Genomic DNA, 24,709 nt, shown 5'->3' with positions numbered 1-24,709 from the left:
ATTTGCACGTAATTATTATTATTTATTTTTAAATTTTCAACAGATTTCCCTCTTTATGTCTTCCTAATTCCTGCTCCTCTTTCCTGACCAACCTATAGATTTACACTGTAAAATTTAGGACCGCCATTAATCTTTCTGTGCCTTGATTTCCTCAGCTGAAAGATGGTGATGCTCATAGCAGGGTGATCTGGGGGGTTAAAATGAGATAACCACTACCGGAAAGTGCTTCAAACTTAGAGCAGGAGGGTAGTGCGGTTAAAATAAGAGTGTCTTGTCTGTCTTTATTCTTCTGTGACATTTAAAATGTTAGCATCGAATATGCTTCAGGGAGGGAGATCTCATTTTGAATGTCACTGATAGAGTGATGGCCTGGAAGGTATTAGAGTTGCAAACAAAAACTCAGAAAATGTGCTTAAAAACTGTTAAGACCAAGCCATCCACTGTTTGTTTTCAAAGAATCCGTGCAGACTTAGGAGAAGCAGTTGGTAACTGTGGGGCATAATGAAAAATTAAGATCTCACAAATCTGGGACCTCCTGGGTGGCTCTGTCAGTTAAGTATCTGCCTTTGGTTCAGGTCATGGTCCCAGGGTCCTGGGATCGAACCCCACGTCAGGCTCCCTGCTCAGCGGGAGGCCTGCTTCTCCCTCTCCCTCTGCCTCTGCCTGTCCCTTCCCCTGCTCATGCTCTTTCTCTCTCTCAAATAAATTTAAAACAATCTTTTAAAAAAGGTCTTACAAATCTGTGTTGTACGTATCCTTTTAATTTAGTTACGAGAGAAAAAGTGTAACGTATAGGTCATAAAGGTGAAGTGATTTTTTTTTCCACTAGAGCCGTAGACTACAGTTCAATATGGTAGCCACTAGCCACAAGTAGCTATATTGTTTTTTTTTTTTTTTAAGATTTTATTTATTTATTTGAGAGAGAGAATGAGAGAGAGAGAGCAATGAGAGGGGAGAGGGTCCGAGGGAGAAGCAGGCTCCCCACTGAGCCGGGAGCCTGATGTGGGACTCGATCCCAGGACTCCGGGATCATGACCTGAGCCGAAGGCAGTTGCTTAACCAACTGAGCCACCCAGGGGCCCAGTATCTATATTGTTTAAAATTAAATAGAATTCAATTAAAATTTCAGTGACTTAGTCACATTAGTCACATTTTAAGTGCTTAATGGCCACATGTGGCTAGTGGAGTGGGTTGGAGAGACCAGATATAGAACATTTCTAGAAGGTTCTATGAGATAGTGCTGCTGAAGAGCAGCTGTGAGGAAAGGCAAAAGAACACCCCCATCCTCCTTCTTCCCAAGGTTGCTTTTTAGAATTCAAGCAGAGTCCCTGGCTTTATGTCATTCCATCTTGACTATACATTTGAAATTATTAAAGAGAACACAAGGTAGTTGGGCAGGAAATCACGGCTCACTCCAAAACATCATTTGTTTCTCTACTGGGAACAAACCTGCCCTTCAGAATCACATTTGGAAAATCCTGGAACCAGTTCTTTGCTCTCAACTTGCACTTCTATAAATATTTTCTTATTTCACCAGATAACGTATTACCTAGACCAATCCAGTAGTCACTTAATCATGTTCCATCTTGAATTGTTAAGTAATTATTTCATGGGTATAAACCAAATCCTTACCTTTAGCAAAATAATCTCTTATATTCCAAATTCACTCTCTCCACAAATCCATTTGCGCTCCACTATCAAAGGGTATCCAGAATCCAGCCACTTCTCATCACTCCCACTGACCACTGTGGTCTCAACCACAATCATCTCTCGGCAGTTATTGCAGTTGCCTCATGACTGGGTTTCCTGCTTTCACTCTTGCCTTCTTACCTGCTTCCCAGTCTCTTCTCAACATGACAGTCAGAGAGCTCGCGTCAATCCTGTGCCCACAGTCCTCTGGTGGTTTATCCTTTTATTCCAAGTAGAAACTAATGTGTGGGCGGTGGCCTGTAAGGCCTCTCAGATCTCACAGCCCCCTCCGCACCCCTTGTTACCCCCTGACCTCAGGCATGCTTGCTCTGTGCGAGCCACAGTGGGCTCTTCTTTATCCTTCTGTTACCACAGGCATATCTTGCCTCAGGGCCTTTGCACTTGCTGTCTCCTCTGCCTGCACCACGCTTGCCCAAAATAGCTGGATGGATGGCTCATTCCCGAACTTCCTTTACACCTTTTTCAACATCACTTCATTAGGAGGGCTCACCAAACTATTTAAAAATGCTACTTATCACCTGCGCCCCCCCTCCCCGCCCCGCGTGTCCACGCAGCAATCCCTGTTCCCTTTCCTAGTGAGACTTTTTTCCCACAGTGCTTCTCATCATCTGTAAAACACATCCATGTGTTTTACTTATTTATTTGTGTAAAGTCTGTCCCCTCTCAGTGGAATATAAGCTGCTTGAAGGCAGAGCTTTATGCCTTTTTAATCTGTTTATCACAAGGTAGACAATAATTATTTAATGAATGAAAGAAAGAATTACTCAAATATTTAATGATAATTATGATAAATGCTACATACACACCAAGAACGGGATCAGATGGGTGCATTTAAAAGGGAAGTCTATGTTTTAGAACCAAAGAGTGTTCATCTAATTGAACTTCATTTAACAAGAGAAACACAAAGATGCATCTTGCAGTGTCATCCTGCCTTCAGCCCCTTCCTCTCTAGGATTGCTCTGATTCCAGGCTCTGCTTTCTGGCTCACCCTACAAGCGCCTCCATTCTCCTCCTTCCTGCTCTTGACAGGCCACATAGGGGGCGTTTGAACCAGGGCTCCAGGGGTCCTATGTGGACAACTTGGGAAAGAGAACTAGGGGCTCTGATGTTGGCAGGTCCTTCTGGGAGCTGAGCTCCTGCAGATTTGTGTTTATTCTAAGGTAGCAGGGCCCGTGTGTGAAGGACCCAACCAGTGTGTACTGCTTTGGGAGGGGAGGGCGGGTGTGACTTAGACATAAGGGGGTGGGTCCCTTACCCCACACTGGGGAGTGGCTGATGCCAGACTGGGGCGCCCTGCCTGTTCCTGGCATCATGGGGAGAGTGTGGGAGTTGCTGGGAGCAATAAAGATGGGGGGCGCTTACCGTTGGCTGGTCCTACCCAGGGCAGGGGGCGATGGCTGGCTCAGCCGCAGAGCGCCTTGAGTTGCTGGTGGAAGGGTGCAGCCTGGTAGCAGCAGGTGTTTGGCCTGAGGATATTGACTTCTCACTTCTGAAAATCCTGAATTTTCACATCTGGAAAGGGGGTGGGGAAGATCTGTCCAGATACTTGTACCCCTGCTTTTTGCCAGGCACGGGGAAATGTAGCTTTGAAGAGGACAGATATGGTCCCTGCTCTCAGGCACCTTACAGTTTGGTGGGGTTGGGAGATATTAAATGCATAATTCCACCAATAATTAAAATTACGCTAGGTGTACATTGTACGAAAGCTGATTTGGGCTGAAAAAGCTCTGCCCCGAGCTTTCACTTTATCTTGAAACTTTGAGCCATTTGGCAACATGCTCTGGTGGAGTTCTTTAGTTAGATGAATGATGTTTCCATGTTGCCTGAGCAAAACACTTCTCCCCATAGCAGATCTCATTTTATCTGAAATTTCAAGAAAGAAAAATAAGCTCTTTTTTTTTTTAATGGTTTCCTCTCTTTGGCATGTCCTTTGCGTATGCCCTGGTTTTAAAGGATAGGTTCCCTTATGTTTAAATGTTCTCTTAGTTGTCACTAAAATAACATAGGGTTATTTTTGTATTTTGTATAAAATCTGTCTCCTCAGTAGTTCCCTGACCCAGTCTTTCTAAGTTTTTTAGTTTTGTGGATTTAGCTCTGTTGCCCTGTTGGCACATCCGAGGGCAAAATCAAGATATAGAAAGCCATAGGATATCTGATATTGTTTATTAAAGCAGATTTTGTTTCTCCTGCATCCGTTGCTAGAGATGACACTCCCAGCTTGTGGGAGCTGCTGAAAGCTAGTGCTGGAGCCTGCCTCTCTGTGGTGAATTAGTGAGTGAAGAAGTTCCTTGAACACAGTAGGCAAAAGGCAGGATGTCAGCATTTGGCACTTCTAAACCTCTCCTCTGCTAGGTAATCTTTTCTTGCTCTGTTGCTCTTCGTTTTGACAGGTAAGTTGGGAATTAGCTAGTAGATGCGTTTGAAGTGGGTCAAGGTGAGCTGCAAACAAGATTTTCAGGTACTTTCCTTCTAGGGTATGCCTGTTAAGTAGGAAGAATGTGTCACTGACATGGTAGGCTAGAGGAATAAACAGGCAAGCCGGAATTTTTCTAATCGGTTTCACAGACTGTAGCAAACTTTTATCTTCTAAAATCCTGAATTTTCACATCTGGAAAGGGGGTGGGGAAGATCTGTCCAGATACTTGAACCCCTGCTTTGTGCCAGGCACGGGGAAATGTAGCTTTGAAGAGGACAGATATGGTCCCTGCTCTCAGGCACCTTACAGTTTGGTGGGGTTGGGAGATATTAAATGCATAATTCCACCGATAATTAAAATTGCACTAGGTGTTACTAAGGAAATGTGCAGATGCTGCGAGAGCATAGGATAGGGACACCTGCTATAGCCTGAACTGTCTTCGGGAAGTCCTTTAGGTTGGGATCCAAAGGATGAGTAGGTGTGAACAAGGTGAAGGTAAAGAAGGGGGTGGGGTGGGGAGAGCCTTTGAAGCAGGTGGGGGCAGGACCCTCCCCTTGTGAGCACCAGCAGAAGGCCGGTGTGGCTGGATGGGGAGGAGAGGGAGTGAGGTGATGCTCAGAGCCACTGAAGAGCTTAGCACAGAAAGAATATGGCAACGTGTGGGTTTCAGAGCCCAGCAGGGTCCGACCAAGGCAGTTGCTGAGGCCGAGTGTTAGGAGGCAGTTGCTGCCGGCGCAGGAACAAGACGAGGGTGGTCTGAACAGAGTCATCACAGTGGAGATGGAGACAAGTGAGTGGATTTAAGGGATGTGTGGATGGCATTGAACTGGGTGAAGGATGAGGTAGGGAGCGAAGGTGGCCATGCCTGGATCTCTGGCTGGAGAAACTGTGTGGCTGGCCACGCGCATCCCTGAGCTCAGAGTGTTGGAGGAGAAGTGGATTCTGGAAGAAAGACCACCAGTTTAGTCGAGGACCTGCGGAGCTTGAGGGTCGGAGAGACATCCCCGCAATCCAGGGTAGTGGGATAGATAGGTCTGATGGTCCCAGAGGGGCCTGGGCTGGGCTGGATCTGGGATGGAGTGGTGTCGTGGGAGAGGATGGAAGGTAGCGGGGAGTGGGGAACGGACATGCAACTAGGAATGACCAGAGAGGCGGGTGGAAAACCTGTGGAAGAGGGATCTGCCAGCATCAGGGCTGTGCCCGGGCGGAGGGCAGGTCTCGTTCAGCTCTGTGCCATGCCCAGGAGCAGTGTAGTGAGCAAATGCTGAAAACCATACACTGGGTTTAGCAAGCAAGAGGTGATCGGGACCTCAGCAGGAGCAATTCCAGCGGAGCTGTGGGGACAGAAGCCCACCTTGAATGGTAGGGGAGAGGATTTGGGGTGGGAATATAAAGACCCTTGTTGAGAAGTTGGGCTCAGAAGAGGTGTGTAGGACCCAGGGTCTAGCTCTAGATCTTGGTGCCTCCGTATTTGGACATTTAGATATGGGAGGGAAGACAAACTCTGATGCTTAAGGTTCCAGGACAGGTGGGTGGATGTAATCCAGAGCCCAGGGGAAGGGATGGGCATTTACCTCCTGCGCTTCAGAGGGAGAGGAGGAGGAGGGCGGGCGGAGGCAGCTGCAGGTGCACAACGGCACAGAGGTTTGGGGTGGGATGGTCAGCGATCTGTTCTGATCATTTCTGTTTTCTCAGTGAAGTAGGAGGCAAAGCCGTCTCCCCAGTCAAAGGAGCCCGCTTGCTGGGTTAGAGCTCTTCTCTAACCGAGGTGCTTGGCAGCCACCTCGGCAGGCATGGGATTGGCAGCTGGGCGGGTCCATCCAGAGTTGAGGTTTTTCTCTGTGGGCGTAATGCAAGGACAAGGAAGGGACTAACAGTGTCCTGAACCTGAACCGGTTTCAGGGAGGTTTCCGTGGGATGAAGGGGCTGGGGGTGATGGGGAGGAAGGATGTGGAATGGTCAATGGCCCAGCCGTGCAGGGATTAGGAACAGGGTGGTGGGCTAGCTGAGTAGAGGAACAAGATACAAGTGCTTGGTTAACTGTCCTGTGCATAGAAATCACCCAGGGATCTTGTTAAAATGCAGATTCTCATGCCGTGGGTCTGGGATGGGGCCTCAGATTCTGCATTTTAACAAGCTCCTAAGGGGTGCCAGCCCCTCTGGCCCGTGGATTGCACTTTGAGGAGAAATTAGAAGGTTGTCGTTTGAGTGGGAGGCCGAATTAGAAATCCTCGAGGTGGTGCAGTCTTGAGCAATAGATAACGCGGCCTGGGAATGGCTGAGCGGCCATCTGAGGCACTCAGGGTGCACGATGGGGATGCTAATGCCTATTATCGGCAACACTGCTCCCAGCGTCTGTTGTTTAATCATCCCCAAAACCGCAATCAGGTAGCTAGTACAGTCCCTCATCCTACAGGTGAGAAGTGAGGCACAGAGAGCCCTGTCCCCAAATCACGCACACTTGTGAGCAGCGGAGTCAGAACTCAGGCTGGGCGGTACCTCTCCGGAGCCCTGGGAGGGGGGCGTCAGTGACCCCCGATGACATAAATGTTAGCATCATCTGCGAATGTGGGTAAGAGGGTCTAAGAGAATGCTAGGGTCTCACAGGTTTTCCCCTGTAATCCTCACAACTGTCCTACAGAGGCTGTCCTCTACCCATTTTACAGGTAAGAAAAGTAAGGTGCAGAGGGATTATGTAATTGATCGGTGGGGGAGTTTTCAAGTGACTCAGCTTTGGTTTGAGTCCAAAGTCCTCCTCCTCCATATCGGGTTTCACTCCATCCCTCACAGAAATGCAAATCATCTTCTAATTCTCTGGGAGGCTGCAGTTACCATGGGAATAATCTCCCTTGCAGTGACTCATGCTACATCCTGGAGTTTGAGGTGTTGTGAACAAAGCTGAGCCCAGGGGACTGGGCATCTGGGCTTGGCTCTGTCTCTAACTAGCAAGTTTGCACATGTCTCTTAGGTCTCGATTTTTTTTATCCCTAGCGATCACTTCCAGAGCTATATTCTGTAAGCATCAGGACAGTTATAACGGCTCGTTTACACTGATGTCTACTGTAGGCTTAGCACTCCATAGGTCATCCTTAATTCTTACACAAGGATGAATGTCGTTTCTAATTTAGAGGGGAGGGTCCTGCAGCCTGGAGACCTCAAGTAACCTGCCCGTTGCCTCCCAGCTCACGGGATGGCAAAGCCGGGGTTTGTCCCGAGGTCTGTCTGACCGCAAAGCCCGTGTTGCTGCCTCAGCCTCTTCCGTAGCCTCATGGTGGATCTTGCTTACAGGTGTCATAAATCAGGATTATCAGACTCTCAAAACCTGGACTCCAAGAAGGGCTCTGTTTGATACTGGTTTTGAGAGGCACCTCTCTTACGCATGGTGCATGCAGGTGCGTGCGCGTGCACACACACGCACAGACACGCATGAGACGTGTGCACGCCGATGCCTCTGGAACAAAAGTTTCATGAAACAGGGGCTTATGGCATTCACTTGCAAAGCACTTGATTTTCTTTTTTGCTTCTAGTTCAGTTTAGTCCATTTTATTAAGATACTTGTTAAGCTCTACTGATGATTGAACCACCTGCCAATGGTCTGCAGTCCTCAGTTTGAAAACTATGTGCAGGGACGTCTGGGTGACTCAGTTGGTTAAGCATCCGACTCTTGATTTCAGCTCAGGTCATGATCTCAGGGTCGTGAGATCGAGCCCCACATCGGGCTCCGTGCTGGGTGTGAAGCCTGCTTAAGATTCTCTTAGTCCCTGTTCTCCCCCATTACCCCACTTGTGCGAGTGCTCTCTAAAATAAAAATAAAAATTATGGATTTCTTGATACAGTCACTCTCAATCTTCTTTTCTTTCTCTTCCAATTTCTTATCTCTGAATTTCATGAAAAATCTCTCTGATTATATATGTAGCAGTATTAAATCTAAATCAGTCCCCCCACCATATGCCACCACACTTTTGCAGAGTGGAAAAGTATTTCATAAATTTGCTCCGAGAGAAGGAAAGAAAATTGTGCTTTTTAAATTGGATGACGGTGCTAACGTAACAAAAGAGGAAGAATAAGGAAGTGACTTCTGTGTCTTCTTGGCTAGAAAGATGAGGGTATAAGGCTGGGAAACATGGGCTGATAACGTGAAATGGTGCAGGTTGGGGAGAGACCACAGCAACAGAATTCTGGTAAAAGACGGTGAAACTAACTTCTTGTTCCAACTCTGCCATATAGCCAGTTGTTAGCTGTAATTATCCTTGTAAACTTGTCCAAGGACACGCCTTTATTGGACTCTGTTATGTACCTGGTTTTGTTCTGAGTACCTCACATATGGTGTCTGGATAGGTGATATTGTCTCCATGCTTTTACAGAGGAGGAGCCCCGGGCACAGAGAGGCTAAGTAACCTGTCCAAGTTCACACAGCTGGTAGTAAGTGGTCTAGTGGGCATTCATCCCCGGGCTCTCTGCCTCTGGAGCCAGCGTTCTTTGTCACTACACTGTCATGGTTACTTGTCTTTTCTTTCACGTGATTCTTTGTGGTCCCAGTTGGATGCCATGCCTGGGACAGGAGGTCCTTGCCTCACCTCTGGGATTATACATGGATGAAAAGTGATTGGAGTCCATCCACCTGATAGGGGCAGCCAGAAGGGATCTGTAGAGTTGATTTGGTTTCTGTCCTTCTTGAGCTCTGGTTATTTCTTGTTTTGTTTTTTGGTTTTTGGGTTTTTTTTGGATTATGACAACTACCCCCACGCCCTTTTTTTTAAATTTGTGTTTAAAATTCTGTTGCTTGAAACAAAGAAGAATTCTAATGCGTGCTGACCAATCCTTTAACGCTTCCCGGTCTGTTTCCTCATCTGTAAAATAAAGGAATTGGATACACCCTTCCCCAGATCCACTCAGCTCTGTGATTTTTAGCTAGAATTGGGTTCTAGTGACTCTCATGTTCAAGAAGAGACTGGCTGGTCCTGTGTTGGGGACGCAGGAGAAGTTCTGTTAATTAACGGGGTTAATACGACCGTTCCCTTCGTGTTGTAATGTTTTGTGGATTCCTTGCATGACTCTGACTCTTCCGTTGAATTCATTTAGAACATAAACAGGACGGGGATGACTGACCCCTTCCCCAGCGCCCACCGAGGGCCGAGAGTTCTGGTCAGGAATTCTCCAGCCCTGAGGCCCGACGTGAGCCCACCTGCACCCCGAGGGGCTGCAGCTGGGGATCGGACTCATCTTGTTATAGCCTAGGAGGTGGTCCCTTTCTAGGGCCAATTCTGCTTGACATGAATTTGTCCTTATAACAGAATCAGTGTGACATATTCCAGAGTTTTGTGTTAGCTGCTGCTTTGACAAGAAGATCTGATATGGAGTGACATCAGGAGAATTGATGTTTTGAAGTAGCCACATATTCGTCTGTGGAGGAACATTAAATATGTTTGGTTTCTTTCATGCGTCGGAAATGCCTTACAAATTGCAGTGATGGGCCTGCAGAGGGAAGGAAGTGATGTGTCTGACGAGCTGTGTGTTCTCCACAATGGCGGAAGTAACCAGGTGAAAAAGAAATGGATTTGCACAGGTGTGAGAGAGTCAAAGCCCGACTCAAGTGGCTTCCTCACTCCCCTGTGGAGGGAGCATCTGTCGGTCCAGCGAGTAGGGCCCCACGAAGGAATTGATTCCTCTCGGCAGATATTTCCTGGGGACTTGCCCTTCCCAGCCATCCACACACACCAGAGAGGAGCAGGGTCCAGGAACCGGGGGAGCCCCACAGTGGGCCTACGTCACGGACCCCGAGTGTAGGACGGGGACACGGGCACCTCTTCCAACGCTCTTATTCTAGTTTCGGGGCATTGAGGTCCATAAAGGTAGTGATTTGTTCCGTTCGGTCCCTCAGCTGGGTTGAGGCTGGCCCCAGGCTACATGTGGGTAAGTCTCTCGTGGTTTAACACGGTTGTGGGCATTCACGGTTTTATTGTAACGTTGAGATGTACAGATACGCACACTCCATTGCATCTCATCTGCGAGCGCTCTCTGAGCGCTTTACCATACGACGGACCCGCTGGGCCCTCACGCCTCCGTGGGTGTAGGTACGATGACAGCTCCCATATGGCAGGAGGGGAAACGTCGTTCCTCAAGTCGTTTGCCCAAGTACACAGATAGTAGACCGAATTGAAATGTTGACCACTGCCCGACTCCAGGGTTTTTCCTTTAAACCGCTAGGGCAGGGGTTGGCAAACTTTTTCTGTGTGGGACCAGATAGTAAGTATTTTAGGCTTTGTGTGCCCTAAAAATCTCTTGTCGCTTCAACTCTGCCTTTGTAGTGTGAAAGCAGCCAGAGACAATACCTCAAACAAATGGTGTGGCTGTGTCCCAATAAAACTTTATTTGTAAAAATAGGGGGCGTGCGGGATTTGGCCCATAGGCTGTAATTTTCAGATCCTGTTCTAGACCATCCTGCCTTGTTAGGGCACATCTATTAATGACAGAGAGAGACAGACACTCAGTAGTATGGTGATCCAGTTTTATAAGGGATCGGGGGCCAGAAATTGCACGGAAATGATGGATTGTTTGTATTCCTTTTGGGTGAAGCGTCCTCCTGCTTTAGCTACAGAGGGTGATGGTCGTCATGGCTGGGTACAGTGGGATGTTAAGAGGCTCAGGGCCAGGAGAGACTTTATATTCTCTGTCAACTTTCTGGGAGATCTTGCACAAGGCTCTGGGCATCTGTCACTCATAACTCCACGGTGGTGATAGTGGTCCTCACCACCTGCCCGTCTCTCTCCCCCGTGTCTTGGATTAAAGAGGTCTTGTCCGTGATGCCCTTGGAGCATCGCTGGGAGTCTGGAAGAGGGTAAACGAATTAAATGGCATCCATCATTTAGTTTGCTTGCAAATTAGAACTTTGGGGGTATAAGACCCTTTTTTGAATGTTTGCCGGGTAGAGCCCAATTTTAAAGGAAAGGCGTTCTTAGTGAACTGTGTGAGAGAATGTGGATTTAGGTGGCATGAATTTATGGATTACCTGTGCGGCGGTAGGCTTTAGGCAATGGAGTTATTAAAGAGGGTGAAACAGGTATTTATTTCAGTTTTTAATAAGTGTGCAGTGAGAGGGCTCCATAGCCCACCTCATTATATATCATTTCCACAAGAAAATTTAGGCTTCTCTGCTAAGCTGTGAGTCTTAGCAGTGGGGAGGATTTTTATAAATGTTTCCAAGTGAAATTTTGAAGTTAAAAGTTGAGTGGAGAAACCTCAGAGGGCGCAAAGGCTGCTGCTTGCATTTCAATGAAAGGGAGAGGAAATTCATTATAGGGGTTGAAGATGTGGTTTGCATGCTAAGACCTTTGTGGAAGAATGGGCCTCCCCAGAGGAGGTGGGAGGGAGGTTGCTTGCCCTTGGTGACTAAGTTTCCTTGATTAAGCACAGATATTTCTTCTGATGCCCTCTACCCTCCCCTACTTTTTTTTTTTTTTTAAACTTTGCAAGAAAATATATTGAACTGAAAATTTCAGCCTAGAGGATGTCTCAGAATCTTGGTGGGTTTTGTTGTTTGTATTGTTCTGCTGCCAAAAACTATTACTTAAAAATTCAAGAAGTGTAACTACTTAATTTGGGAATCGAAATTTAAGATGTGATCACATCAGTTATAATGAAAGAAGAGCTGGTATTTGGCAGAGACCTTCTGGGCGCTGGGCTAGGGCCATATCTTCACCAGGTCAGTACACTTAAATCGTGCTTAAAACAAGAGCATCAGTCCTGCAGAGGAATATTCTTCTTGTTGTGCAGATGAGCACATCGAAGCATCGGCAAGTTCACTAACTCCGTCAGGGTTAAACCGCTAGAGAGTAGCAGAGCCAGAATTTAAATCTGCCTTCCTGATTCCAAAACCCATGCACGGAGGCTGAGCAAGAGTCCTGGGTTTCTGGGACACGGGATTCTCAGTGCTCAGGCTAGAAACATCCTGGGCAAATGGGAGGATTTGGTCACCCTGCAAGGAAGGTGCTTGTTACTCCCAGCACCAACGTGGTGTTCATTATCAGCATCAGTCAGGATCAGAGGAGTTTTCCTGTGTGATCGCCATATGTATGCACTGTAGGGCCCCCAAGACCGCAGATCCCGGGGCGGTCTTGGAGCCGAACAGGAAAGCTAGGAGACCAAGTTCTTTGGGATTCCCAGCATGAACGTGGCCCCATTTATTCGCCCAGTTTGCATTGATGGGGCAAGAGGCAGGATTCTTGGAATGATAGCATTTGTACTGTTTCATTCTTGCTGCAAAGTATTGCCACACTGTTGTGCTCACAGGTAGTGGGAAAGGCTGGGTCAGCTTCTGAGGATTTCATCCACCCCACTCCACCGCCTTCCAGACTTTCCCAGACCAGTCCTCGTGCCTCTGGGGACCGGAGGTGATCACCAGAAATGGGGACCAGCCGGCAGAAAGCTTCTTCCTTGAAAGCCCGGGCTCCCACATGGATGTGGCTCTTTTCAAACAAATTCTTTTGGCCTGTGTCCAAATTCCAAAGGACACTGTGTACACTTCTGGAGGACACTGTGTGCTTAAAAAATATTCTTAAAGAAAGGGAGTTGGCACACAGGACCACAGACTGCAGACTCTGTTGTTGCTTGAGGGAAAGCAGCAGTGATCATGAGAACATCGTATGTCTACGTATGGTCAAGAGATAGATTGCTCTTTATTCAAAAAGTGAATCTGTAGGAACATTCTGGGTTTTTTTAAAATCCTCCCTTTTAAGAAGTGTACTGACCCAGTTAATACCGTGTTCTGTGGCACCTAGAAGCCCGCTGGGGTGACTGATCTGGAGAGGGCTGATCCAGAGAAGGCAGGCAGGTCGTCGGATGGCCTTGCTGCTTGTGGGAGACTTCGTTCCCCGGAGGGAGCGCAGCACGGACAGAGGGGCGAGAGGCCAACCCACGCCCGGTGCTGGCGATTGCAGTTGCTTGGGTGCTCATTTGAGATTAGTTTCTAAGACTTATTAGATTCACACAGGGGACCTTGTAATCACTTAATTACCGAGGTGCTCACTGCTTAACCATGTCAAAAGGTGCCTTGTTGTTTTTATTTTGCGTTTTGTTCAAGGGTCTCTGTGACCGTGTTACAAATGAAATATTCTTCCGGAATGCGGTATTTCCTCTGTGATTGGTGTCTACTGTTTGGCAATCGGCACAAAAAAGACGCAAGCTCCCAAGTGTTTAGCATAGGGGAGGCTCTGGGAAATGAGGGCAGAGTGCAGGGGAGTGTACCAGAGGAGGGGCGGGAGAATGAGAGGCTGGGGAGCGTGGGGGAGTGGGGGGAGTAGCAGGTGCGGCAGGGCGTGGAAAAGGGGGAGAGACACACACAGACTGAGAGATACGCAGATAGAATCAGGTAGGCAGACAGAAGACAGAGACAGACAGACAGACAGGCTGACCAGTAGGGACGGGTTCTTTTCCTTGTGATCCTCAAACATCCCTCATCCTCCTGATGACGCTTTTACCTGTTTGCTTCCCTCTGGCTTTAAAGTCCTGTGACTCAGCTGTGTTTGCGTGTGTGTAGAGTCTTAAGGAAGTGGGTTCTGGAAAATTTGAGAGTCCGTATAAGGAATTAGAAGCCCAGTGTCTGGACCCAGACCACACTGGGTTCAAATCCCAGCTCCGCCACCTGCTTGCTGGTCCCCTGGGAAGTTACGTAAGCTCTCTGTGCCTTCATTTCTTCTTGTTAAAATGGGGATAATAACTGTGTCTCGCTCTTAGAGGATTAGGGATGTGTACCCAGCGGTATTGGCCATTGTCACTACTACTGTGCTTGTAACATGATCCTGGATGTCGTGGGACCAGTCTCCATTTGCAGGAATGTTCACAGAGCGTAATATATTTTTCCAAATACTGGAAAGGCTGCATGTTCCTGTCTGGGGCTTTTGGCATTGAACATATTGCGCACGTGAGGAGAAGGTGTAGAGATCTAATACGCTGGGGGTCAGGGGTCACAGGATCCAGTCCCAGCGCCTCACAGGCCGGCAAATGTGATGAGTTTCTCTGGACCTGCTCTCAGATTAGACACTGAGACGGTAAACAAGGGGGTTTTAGGTCACAGGTGATAGAGTCCTCTTTGGGCATGTGAGTCTTACGACCTGGTTACAATTTTACCTCTATGTGGAGGTTCCGTGGGTGTAAGATTCACGACAAGACTGGGGGTTGCTTGTGTTAGTGCCCCTGGAAGAGAGAAATGTGTGTGCTGTATTGTAAATAATAAATTTAGTGACGAGGAGGTTCTTTGGGAAATGAAAAAGCCAGTTCTCCCGTCAAAACCTAAGTGTCAGGGACTCCTCTTCACTGCAAAGGCCCTGGGGCCTGCCTGGGCCTCCAGGCGCGTTTAGATCTTTGCGGTTGTGGACGTGGGATCCCTGCTCCAGGCCTGGCTTCAAACCATTTCTAGCCTCTGCTGGGCATGTGGGGTCCTCTGGGCTCCGTAGATGTTCTTAGCTGTTTTGGAATTGGAACGTCCATAAATGTTCTCTCGAGGACTGAGAGAAGCCCGCTGAGAGACATAGCCGGGGACAGCTTAGAAGCCTCTCCGTTACGCTGCCTGGGCCTCGTGTAAATGTTCCCTGCTGGTGTACAGAGAAAGGGAAGCAGGAGGGCCAGTGTGGCTGGTGGTTGTAATTGGAAAGTGTGCATGAACACTTGGCTTCTTCCTTCAGTTTGCTGTTGATGCACGGAGGCTCATGACTGTCTTTCTATAAGATCTCTGTATTTTAATATCACAGAGAACTGTCTTGTTGACTCAGCTGACGTAATCTCCTGGTCCTTTGGGCTGTTGACCGATTGCTCGTCTTGAGATTTCACAAGTGATTTGTTCGGGGGAGACCTTCGTACAGCGACTCTTGAGTAAAACTAGTTCTTCATGGCCAACAAGCCGTCCCAGTTCACTTAGTGTTCTCACATGCCAGGAGCCAAGCCCCGTGGCCTCTCAGTGCCTTAGTGTCCCTCAGTCTTGTGGATGACACCAGAGCCTCCCAGTCCTGCTGGTAGTACCTACACTGATGCTGCTTTTCTCTCCTGCAGGTGCTCACATCATGCCGAGCCTTCCTTGTAACAGCACGGATCCCTACCAAGGTAAGCGTCGGTGCATTTCCTCCGCTCACACACACGCACGCACGCTCACTTTCAGTGATGGGGGCTTCACGATTTAGGCTGTGTCCAGAGTGCTCTTAGCACACCCATATTTTCCTTTCTTCTCCCCAGAAAGCACCTCAGCGTTGTGATGACGAACAGTTTTTACTCCGTTTCTCCTCTTCTTGTGTAAAAAGTATCCCGTGAAAAGTGGGGAAGCATTTTGTGCTCCCTGAGGCTCGTGGATTCCGGTCATTTTTCTCTCTCACCCGGCATCAAGTCTAGCTCTTATTTCCTTCGGTCCAGGAAAGGCAGATTTTTCTAAGGCTTTGACATGTGGGCAATAACCTTCATCACTGTGGAGGGTGCGTTCTTGGTGGGAGAGTGTCTCAGGCATTCTGTGTGTACTGTGGGGTTGCCCATGAAAAAGACCATGACACCACTTTGTTCTTGAAAGGATCTATTTAATTTTGCCCAGATACCAACCCACTGTTTGCTAGTCCAGGGCTCAGGGTGCCTCCTGCCTTTTTTCTTTCTGATTATACAAATGCTAAATTTTATGACGTTTCCCCCTGCCCCTTTTGGTAATGTAAAGTGAGTCTGTTTCTAATGTGTCATAAATGAAATCAATTATTATGTGAATGGTGTTGGGCTATGTTGCCTTTATATTAAAACACCCCAAAGCAGGCTGTAAGGAAGTGAATGAACCATTATCCCACTGGTGAAAAATTAATTGCAGAAGGAAATTTTATGAGCTTGAGAAACAGTCAAGTAGCCTATTGAGTAGAAGGCCCCTGAATAGTATGTTTCCCCTATTTAAAAATGTTCTGACGCAGAAAGGTGTCTTCCCTCCTGGGCAGTCACCCACCTCTCTTCTTCTTTTTTTTTTTTTTTTAAAGATTTTATTTATTTATTTGAGAGAGAGAGAGAGAAAGCACATGAGAGGGGGGAGGGTCAGAGGGAGAAGCAGACTCCCTGCCGAGCAGGGAGCCCGATGTGGGACTCAATCCCGGGACTCCAGGATCATGACCTGAGCCGAAGGCAGTCGCTTAACCAACTGAGCCACCCAGGTGCCCCTCACCCACCTCTCTTCTGCTGGCTGATCCCATACTGCCCCCTCCCTTGCTCTGCCCCGAGTGAAGGTCTGGCTTCGTCCTGTGATGTGTATCGTGCTCCACGTTGGCCTGGCTAGCGTGGTTTGGACATTGGTTCTGATTTCTGATATTGTCAGCATCACAAATAGAGAAAAACCGTTTTTCTTCTGAAGTGGTCTGTGTTCATGTTTCCCCCTGGTTTTCATGTGCCACGGTATACCTTGGCTGAGATGCAAAACCCATGTCGATGACATTAATTTTCTGGGGGAAATAATTATATTCAAAACGGTACCGTACAGTAGGTTCTGATTATGGCATAGATGTCTTCCCTTTGGGCGCCGATTAACATTTTCTCTCTTGTCTTTCTGTTGTTAAATGTATCACATATGCAGTCCAATGTACAAAATAGGAAAGTACGTCTCTGTGATGAATCACAAAGCAAATACCGCTGCAGTCACCCCCAGATGAAGAAATAGAACTTTGCTGTCACCCCAGAAGGCCCCGGCTCCGTTTTGTGGGCAGGAATGGGTAATTATCAGATCAGGGATGGACCACAGAGAAGCTGGGTTGAAGGATCGCCCCCCCCCCCCATCAGCCAGGCAGATGCGAGGGTCTTCCACTGGTCCACGGTTTAGCGGTGGAAAGAGCACAGTGCTTTGGGGAGCAGGGGTGTGGGGGGGGCTGTGGGGGGAGGGAAACAGGTCGGAAGGTGGGTGGCGGAGGCTCAGGCTTCTGCCATGTGGAGTGGGGGGACATTCCTGCAGGACAGTCACCTGTCCATTTGCTTATTGCCTGTGGGCGGGGGACTTGCTGGGGGGCGGGTAGAGGTGGGGTGAGTGGAAGAGCGGTGGGGGGCTAGTGATAGTCTGGATTAATTCCTTCCTTGCATCTGACCAATCACGATCATCTGTGGTGCTGCCTTAAAAGCATCCTCAGGTGTTCCTGCCTCATCTTGCCCTGAGCCATTCTTTAAACTGGGTGTGTGTGGGCAGGGGCTTTGTTGGGGAGGGTCAGGTGAGGGACTGTTGAAGAGGAAAGGGGAAGTGGCCAGGCTGGAGAGAGTGACTTGAGCCTCACCACGTCTTTCAGTCTGGCTCAGGGACGCCCCTCCTCACTCTTAGGAAAGCTGGGACGCCCAAAGAATCACAGACACAGGGATTGTCCGTACTACAGGCTCTGTGTCTGGCTTATGCCTGGTCCTAGTTCTTGTGATGCCTCTATGCCTTTGCAGATTCTTTTTCTTCTGCCTGGACTTCCCTTTTCTGCCCCTTCTTTGCTTGCCAAACTTGAAAAGTCATTCCTCAGAGCCTCGCCGAATGTCTCTGTGCTTTCCTGCTCCCTGACGCTTTGCTTCTCCCAGTGACAGTGCCTAGGTGCCGTGGAAGCATCTTAATTGACCTCCAGCTAACCTCACTCGGCCACCTTGATCACATCTGTCCATGCCATGCCTGATGGTGCCAACTCGTGCCCCCTGTGCGTTCGTAGCTCCTGGGTGGTGAGCGCCCCGACCTGTCCACACCTGTTCCCACCAGTTGAATGAGTGCCCACCGAGGGTCAGCGGTTTGTTTCCAAACCTATTCATAGCAGTTGTAATGCCAACAGTACATTTATTTAATTCAAGCAGTGAAGTTCACATAGCAGTGAAATAGGCTATGAAAGGAGAGAGTGTCTATGAAATACTGATTATTGATAAAGGCGCATTATGTAAAAAGAAATTACTGTCTTGTTAAGGACCAGACAGTTGTTAAAGGCTGGGTGGTGGGGAGCGTAATAATTCAGCAAAATTATGCCCTCAAGTTGCTTTGCGAGTGTCTTCAAATTCTCCATGTTATTTATTATTATTTATTTTTAAAGATTTATTTATTCGAGAAGGAGAGTGGGGTGTGCATGGAAGGGCAGAGGGAGAGGGAGAGAGAGAATCACAAGCAGACTCCCCTCTGAGGATGGAGCCCAACACGGGGCTCGATCCCATGACCCTGAGATCATGACCCGAGCTGAAATCAAGAGTCGGACGCTCAACTGACTGAGCCACCCAGGGGCCCCCTCCCTCCATTTTGGAGAGACTTGAATTGGACGTTGGGTGCCTGGATTTATGGTTGTGGCCCCCAGAGGAAATGCCATTGTAGGGCCAGCCGATAGGTTCTTCTCAAAGAAGAAATGTGGTCACTCTGTCAAATAATTTCCTGCTTGAGGTGACTTTCCGAAACCCAGCTGAGCATCGGTCTTGATAATAATGGTAGGTGAGAGGACTTCTACTCAAATAGAGTGTTTAAGATGGGCCTCCAGTGCTGTGTTTGACTCTTGGAGGACAAGAGAGATGTGTCCTTCTTCTTTTCAGTTCCAATCCTGGTACATAGTAGGCCTTCCATATATATCTGTGGGTTGACTAAGTGAATAATGAAAGAATAACTTTTCTGCCTCCGGCCCTCAGTGCTATACATCAAGATATTTAACTGGGCACTCAGGGGTTCTCTGTTCTAAGGTTTATCCTACCAAATGTGTAGAGTACAGCATAGCATCCAGGGGCACAACTAAGGGTCTTGTGCGTTTGGTTCTGGGTGGGTACTTTTCCCCTTACCTTTCTTAGTTTGAAGGCAAAGAGGTCAAATAAACTAATCTAACTCAGTCTTCTCTAACAGAGTGCTCTGGGATTGTTTGCTGTAGTCGGATGAAAGACTGCAAAATTGGGGGAAAGATTAGTGGGTATTGTCCAGGAAGAATAGGAAGAGTGTGGGACTGGAGATATTTTGAAGAAAAAAGAAATGCTGATTATGGGAGAAGAGAGAAAGGATCACTTAATATTAAAATGGGAAGGAAATAAATCATTTATCTGCACACACAGATAAGATTTTTACTTAACTATGTGTGTTTCATTTAACCACAGTTTTAAATTCCTACATGTTGTATTTTTCTAAATCCATTCAAAATACGCATTTTTATGAAAGATGGGGAAGGAATGATGATGATTCCAGGAAGTGGCCAGAGTGTAACCCAAAGAGGTAAGAGTTTAGAGAGAAGGAAAACCAACATCGTCATCTTGATGGGACTTTCTGGAGCAAAATTTTGAAATAGGAGAAAAACGTGTATTTAGATGGCTCACTTTATACATTCATTTCTCAGTGAATAAATGGAGTATTTATTCATTCAAACTTTCCATTGAGTTTGTCCCTGGATGAAATTTAAAAAGTCAGACTTGTAGCTTCCTTTCAACCCTTTAGTAAAGTGAAGAATACGTTTCTTTTTTTTTTTTTTTAAGATTTTATTTATTTATTCATAAAAGACAGAGAGAGAGAGAGGCAGAGGGAGAAGCAGGCTCCCCGCCGAGCAAGGAGCCCGATGTGGGACTCGATCCCAGGACCCTGGGATCATGACCTGAGCCGAAGGCAGACGCTTAACGACTGAGCCACCCAGGCGCCCGAGAATACTTTTCTGAAGTACGCTAAATCAAGGTCATATCTTAAGCGCACCAATGGAGACTAGTTAAGCCAGCCTGCCTTCGGAAGATGCCCAGTACCTTGTTTTGCTCTCAGACTGTTTCTCATTGTAGCATTTTCACCTTAAATTATAGGTTTTGCCACCCTCATTCATTTCAGGTCTTTATTTCAATTGCAGCTCGAGTTAACCTTCAGCTACTTGGAGATTCACGGTGTCATCTGCAGCAAGTCAGCTCAGGTGCGTGCCATCAACAGCCATCTGCGTGTCATTGACTGCGGGGTCCTCACCTTTTCTTGAGTTTCTGAAACTGGGAAACTCCTATTTTGGTTTCACTATTGATATTCTCTTGAGATAATGTAGAAAAACAAGATTAGGGAAAATGGAAGTCTCTGAATGACAGACTGAACAGGGGGCTAGGTGGGTAGGGGCTGGGAATGTGTTCTCATAAGGAAAACACATTCTCCAGAACTCAGTCTGAGAAGGACTAATGAGCTGTTATGTGAGCTGGTGATGTAAACGTGAGATTTTGTACAACAGGGTTTAGGCTTAAAATCTCCTAGCTATTATACAGTACTGTCTAAGGTCTTTCTGGGAATACAGTGATACATGAATATTTTGGTGTTAATAAAATAGAGATTTTTATTTTTTATTTTATTTTTAAATTTTTTTAAAGATTTATTTTAGAGAGAGAGAGAGAGAGCGTGGTGGGAAGACATAGAGGGAGAGGGAGAGAGAGAATCTCAAGCAGATTCCCCACTGAGTGCAGAACCTGATGTGGGGCTTGAGGTGGGTCCCCACGCGGGGCTTGATCTCACAACCCTGAGATCATGACCTGAGCCGAAATCGAGTTGGATGCCTAACTGACTGAGCCACCCAGGTGTCCCTAAGATGTAGATTTTTAAAAACAGCTTTATTGAGCTATAATAAGTACTATGCAGCAAACTGAAGTGTACAGTGTGATTAAGTTTTGACATATGTGTACCCATGAACCCATTACCACAATCGAGATACCAAATTTATTCCTCATCCCACGGTCTCCTCATATCCCCCAGCAGACACTCCCGCTTGCTTCTCCTCCTCTGCAGGCATCTGCGGGAATCTCCTCCCTGCAGTTAGAGATTAGTTTGCATTTTCTAAAACTTTGTGTGAATGGAATCATACGGTGTGTGTACTCTTTATTGCCTACCTTCTTTCCATCAGTATAATTGTTTTGGGATTGATTTATTTTGTTGCATGTCTCAGTGGTTCCTTTTCATTGTTGAGTAGTGTTCCGTTGTGTCCCGTTGTGTTCCACTGTGTTTTGTTGTGTTTCTGTTGTGTCTCGTTGTGTTCCATTGTGTTTCGTTGTGTCCTGTTGTGTCCTCCTGTGTTTTGTTGTGTTCCATTGTGTGGTTGTATCGCAGCTGCTTTATCCATTCACCCGGTGAGGGGCAGTTGGGTGTTTATGTTGTTGGCAAGACAAGCAAAGCTGTTGTGAACATGTATGTGTACAAATCTTTGCTTGGATAGAGGCCTTCGTTTCCCATGCATAGATATCTCGGAATGGAATGGCTGAATTGTATGGTAGGTACACTTTTTAAGAAGTTGCTAAACTGTTTTCCAAAGTGGTTGTACCATTTGACTTGCCATGAACGAGCAGTGCATGAGGGTCCCAGTTCCTGCACTGGCATGGTCACTGTATTTAATTTTAGCCATTCTGGGAAGTATGTGTTGCTTTCTTATTGTAGTTTTAATTTGCATTTTTCCAATGACTAAAGATACTGAGTATCTTTTTATCTGCTTGTCTGCCATCATCTGTCTCCCTTGTTCAAGTGTTGGTTAAAATGTTTTGCCATTTTTTAAATTGAGTTGTTGTTTTAAGAGTTCTTTGTATATTCTGAATACAAATCCCTTTGATACACGATTTACACATATTTTTTTCTCAGTCTGTGGCCTGTCCTTCATTTTCTTTGCAGTGCTTTTGAAAGGGCACAAGTTTTAAATTTTGATGATGTCCAATTTGTCGGTATTTTTTTTTTTTTTTTTTGTGGATCATGCTGGTGTCATATTGAATAAATCTTTGCTCAACCTGAGGTCACAGAATGTTCTAGAGCTTTTGGAAGTGTTACAGCTTTACGTTATACATTTAGCTCTGTGATCCACTTTGAAATAGTTTCTGTATATAAAGCAATATACGGATCAGTTGGGTTTCTTTTGTTGTTTTTTGGGTGTGGTTTTTGTTTTTTGGGGGGTGTAGTTTTTTTTTTTTTGTCTTTTTTTTGCATATGTATAGCATATCCACCTGTTTGAAGGACTGAACTGGCTTTCACTTTTTTTTTTTTTTTAAAGATTTTATTTATTTATTCATGAGAGGCAGAGAGAGAGACAGAGGCAGAGGGAGAAGCAGGCTCCCCGCGGAGCAGGGAGCCCGATGCGGGACTCGATCCCAGGACCCTGGGATCATGACCTGAGCCGAAGGCAGACGCTTAACCGACTGAGCCACCCAGGCGTCCCTGGCTTTCACTTTTGTTGGAGATCCTTTGTTCACATAACTGTTGGTCCATTTCTGGACTGAATCCTGTCCCTGTGGTGTGTTTGTCTGTCTGTGTGCCACTACCAAACTGTCTTGATTACTACAGCTTTATATAAGACTCGAAATCAGATAGTGTTAGTCTCCCAAATTTGTTCTTCTTTATCAAAGTTGTTCAGTGATTCTGGGTCCTTTACAATTCCATATGAATTTTAGACTCAGCTCAGTTTCTACAGAAAAGGCTGTTGATATTTTGATTGGTATTATATTGAATCTATAAATCCATTTGGGGAGAATTGACGTCTTAACAGTTTGGAGTCCCTGACCCAAGAAAACTGTATTTCTACACATATTTAGGTCTTCTTTAATTTCTCTCCGCAGTGTTTTGTTGTAGCTTTCAGCATACAGATCTTACACATCTTTTGTCGGATTTATTCCCAAGTATTTTGTATTTTTTGATGCTATTATAAATAGTATTGTTTTAAATTCCAGTTCTTAATTATTTCTTGCTGGCATATAGACATACAGTGGACTTTTGCATATTAAACTTGCATCCTGACAACTCACCTATTAGTTCTAGTAGCTTTTAAAAACGAATTTCATATTTTTCTACATAGACGATTGTGTTGTTTGTGAATAAAGACAATTTCACTTCTTCCTTTTCCAGCATTAATATCTTTTATTTCTTTTTCTTGCTTTATTGCTGTTGGGTCTCCCACATTCCTGCGTGCTTGCTGGGTATGCCAAGACTTCATTGCTGTGACTGCTCTTTCCACAGACTGCTTCCCAGGGTTATATATGCTGTGAGCATCCGTGTGAGATGGTGGCATGTTCCCTTATGAACAGAGAGCGGGCTTGCTTATCGTTTACTCTGAAAATAGATTACCCACGTTCAACGGTTCCTTTCCTGTAAGCAACCCCCTGTGTGTGCAGACATCTCTGAGCTCTCTGTGTCACTCTGTGGGGCTTTGGGCTTTGGGGTACGGGGGAATCACATGGTGCCCTTTGCTGTGCCATGAATAATCAAGTCCTTTCTGTCTGACCCAGGATTCTCCTGTGTCCTGCCAGCATTCATAAAACAGCAACAGGCTAACTTACTTCTGGGTGGGGTAAAATCAGATCTCAGTGCCTGACAACTGTCCCTGCTAACACCTCCAGATCAGTGCTGAATAGACATCCTTGTTCCCTCCCTGATCTTGGAAGGAAAGTACCATTCTTTTTCCACAAGTGTGATGTTAGCAGTAGGTTTTTCACTGATACCCTTTATCTGGTTGACGAATTTCTCTTCTGTTCCAAGTTGGCTGGGAGGCTTTCTCAGGAATTAGTGTTGTGTTTTGTTATGTTTTTTCTCTATTACTGTGTGGGTTTTTTTTTTTTTTCCTTTTAGTTTCTTAACAAGGTGAATTATATTGATTGACTTTCAGGTATTAATTCAACCTTTCATTCCTGGGATTGACCCTCCTTGGTCATGATGTATTATCCATTTTTGTATATTGTTGGATTCTAGTTGTTAAAAGTTTGTGAAGAGTCTTTGCATCTATGTTAATGACAGTTACTATATTTTTCTCTTTTTAAAAAAGTTTTTGTCGCTTTCTGTGTTGGAATGATCATGGACTCATAGAATTAGTCCTTGCTCTTTGGTTTTTTAGAAAAATTTAGAATAACCAACTCTTTAAATGTTCAGTTGAATTGACCCATGATGTCATCAGGGCCTGGAGTTTTCCTTCAGGAAGGTTTTAACCTACAAATTCTTATTTCTTTCATAGATATGGATGCGTTCATATGTTTCTCCTTGAGTGAGCTGTGGTAGTTTGTGTCTTTTAAGAAATTTACTCATTTCGTCTCAGTTGTCACATTTACTGATATAAAGTTGTTCATAGTATCCCCTTGTATGCTTTAAATATCTGTAGGATATCATTCCTGTTATTGATCATTTAGTCCTTCTCTCCCCGCCTCTCCCTGTCCTCCAATCTGATTAGAGGTTTATCAATTCTGTTGATCTTCTCCAAAAACTTGCTTTTAGTTTTGTTGATTTTCTCTATTGATTTGATTGGTTTTGTTTCCTATTTCCTTGATTCTTACTACGATCTTTATTGTTTCCTTCATTCTACTTTTAGTTTTTAAAACTATGAAGAATACGTGTGTTTGTGTATGCACACACACGTGTGTGTAGTTTGTTGACAACATTCCTAAAAGTTGTCAGAATTGTCCCTTATGTTGATCGAGATTACATACAAATCCTTGGAACTTTTCCATAGTTCATCTGAGAGCAATGTTTTATCCTGTGTGTTTAGCATTCTTTAGAAACTGGAGTTTGGAAGAAAAATTACAGCACCATATGTTTGCCCAAATGGCAGACATATGCAGGAGTGAATGATTACTCACGAATGATGTCATAAGAAGGGCCTTCTTGACGGTCTGAATTCGGGGATGTTTATGTTTATGAGGTCGGGG

At 46.0% G+C, this 24,709-nt stretch overlaps 1 protein-coding gene across 1 annotated transcript in view; it reads left to right on the top strand.

Annotated features, from left to right (window-relative positions):
• Positions 1 to 24,709, top strand: part of CARMIL1 (capping protein regulator and myosin 1 linker 1) — a 293,460-nt gene that overhangs the window by 99,070 nt on the left and 169,681 nt on the right. Inside the window, exons 3-4 of the mRNA XM_081827521.1 lie at positions 15,170 to 15,220; positions 19,924 to 19,983. Of these exons, the coding sequence (XP_081683647.1) occupies positions 15,170 to 15,220; positions 19,924 to 19,983 (111 nt within the window). The remainder of the gene's footprint in view (positions 1 to 15,169; positions 15,221 to 19,923; positions 19,984 to 24,709) is intronic.

The sequence above is a fragment of the Leptonychotes weddellii genome, chromosome 8 (genome assembly GCF_054177405.1).
Source record: "Leptonychotes weddellii isolate Sample4059 chromosome 8, ASM5417740v2, whole genome shotgun sequence".
NCBI lineage: Eukaryota > Metazoa > Chordata > Mammalia > Carnivora > Phocidae > Leptonychotes > Leptonychotes weddellii.
This window is presented reverse-complemented; position numbering and strand designations above follow the sequence as displayed.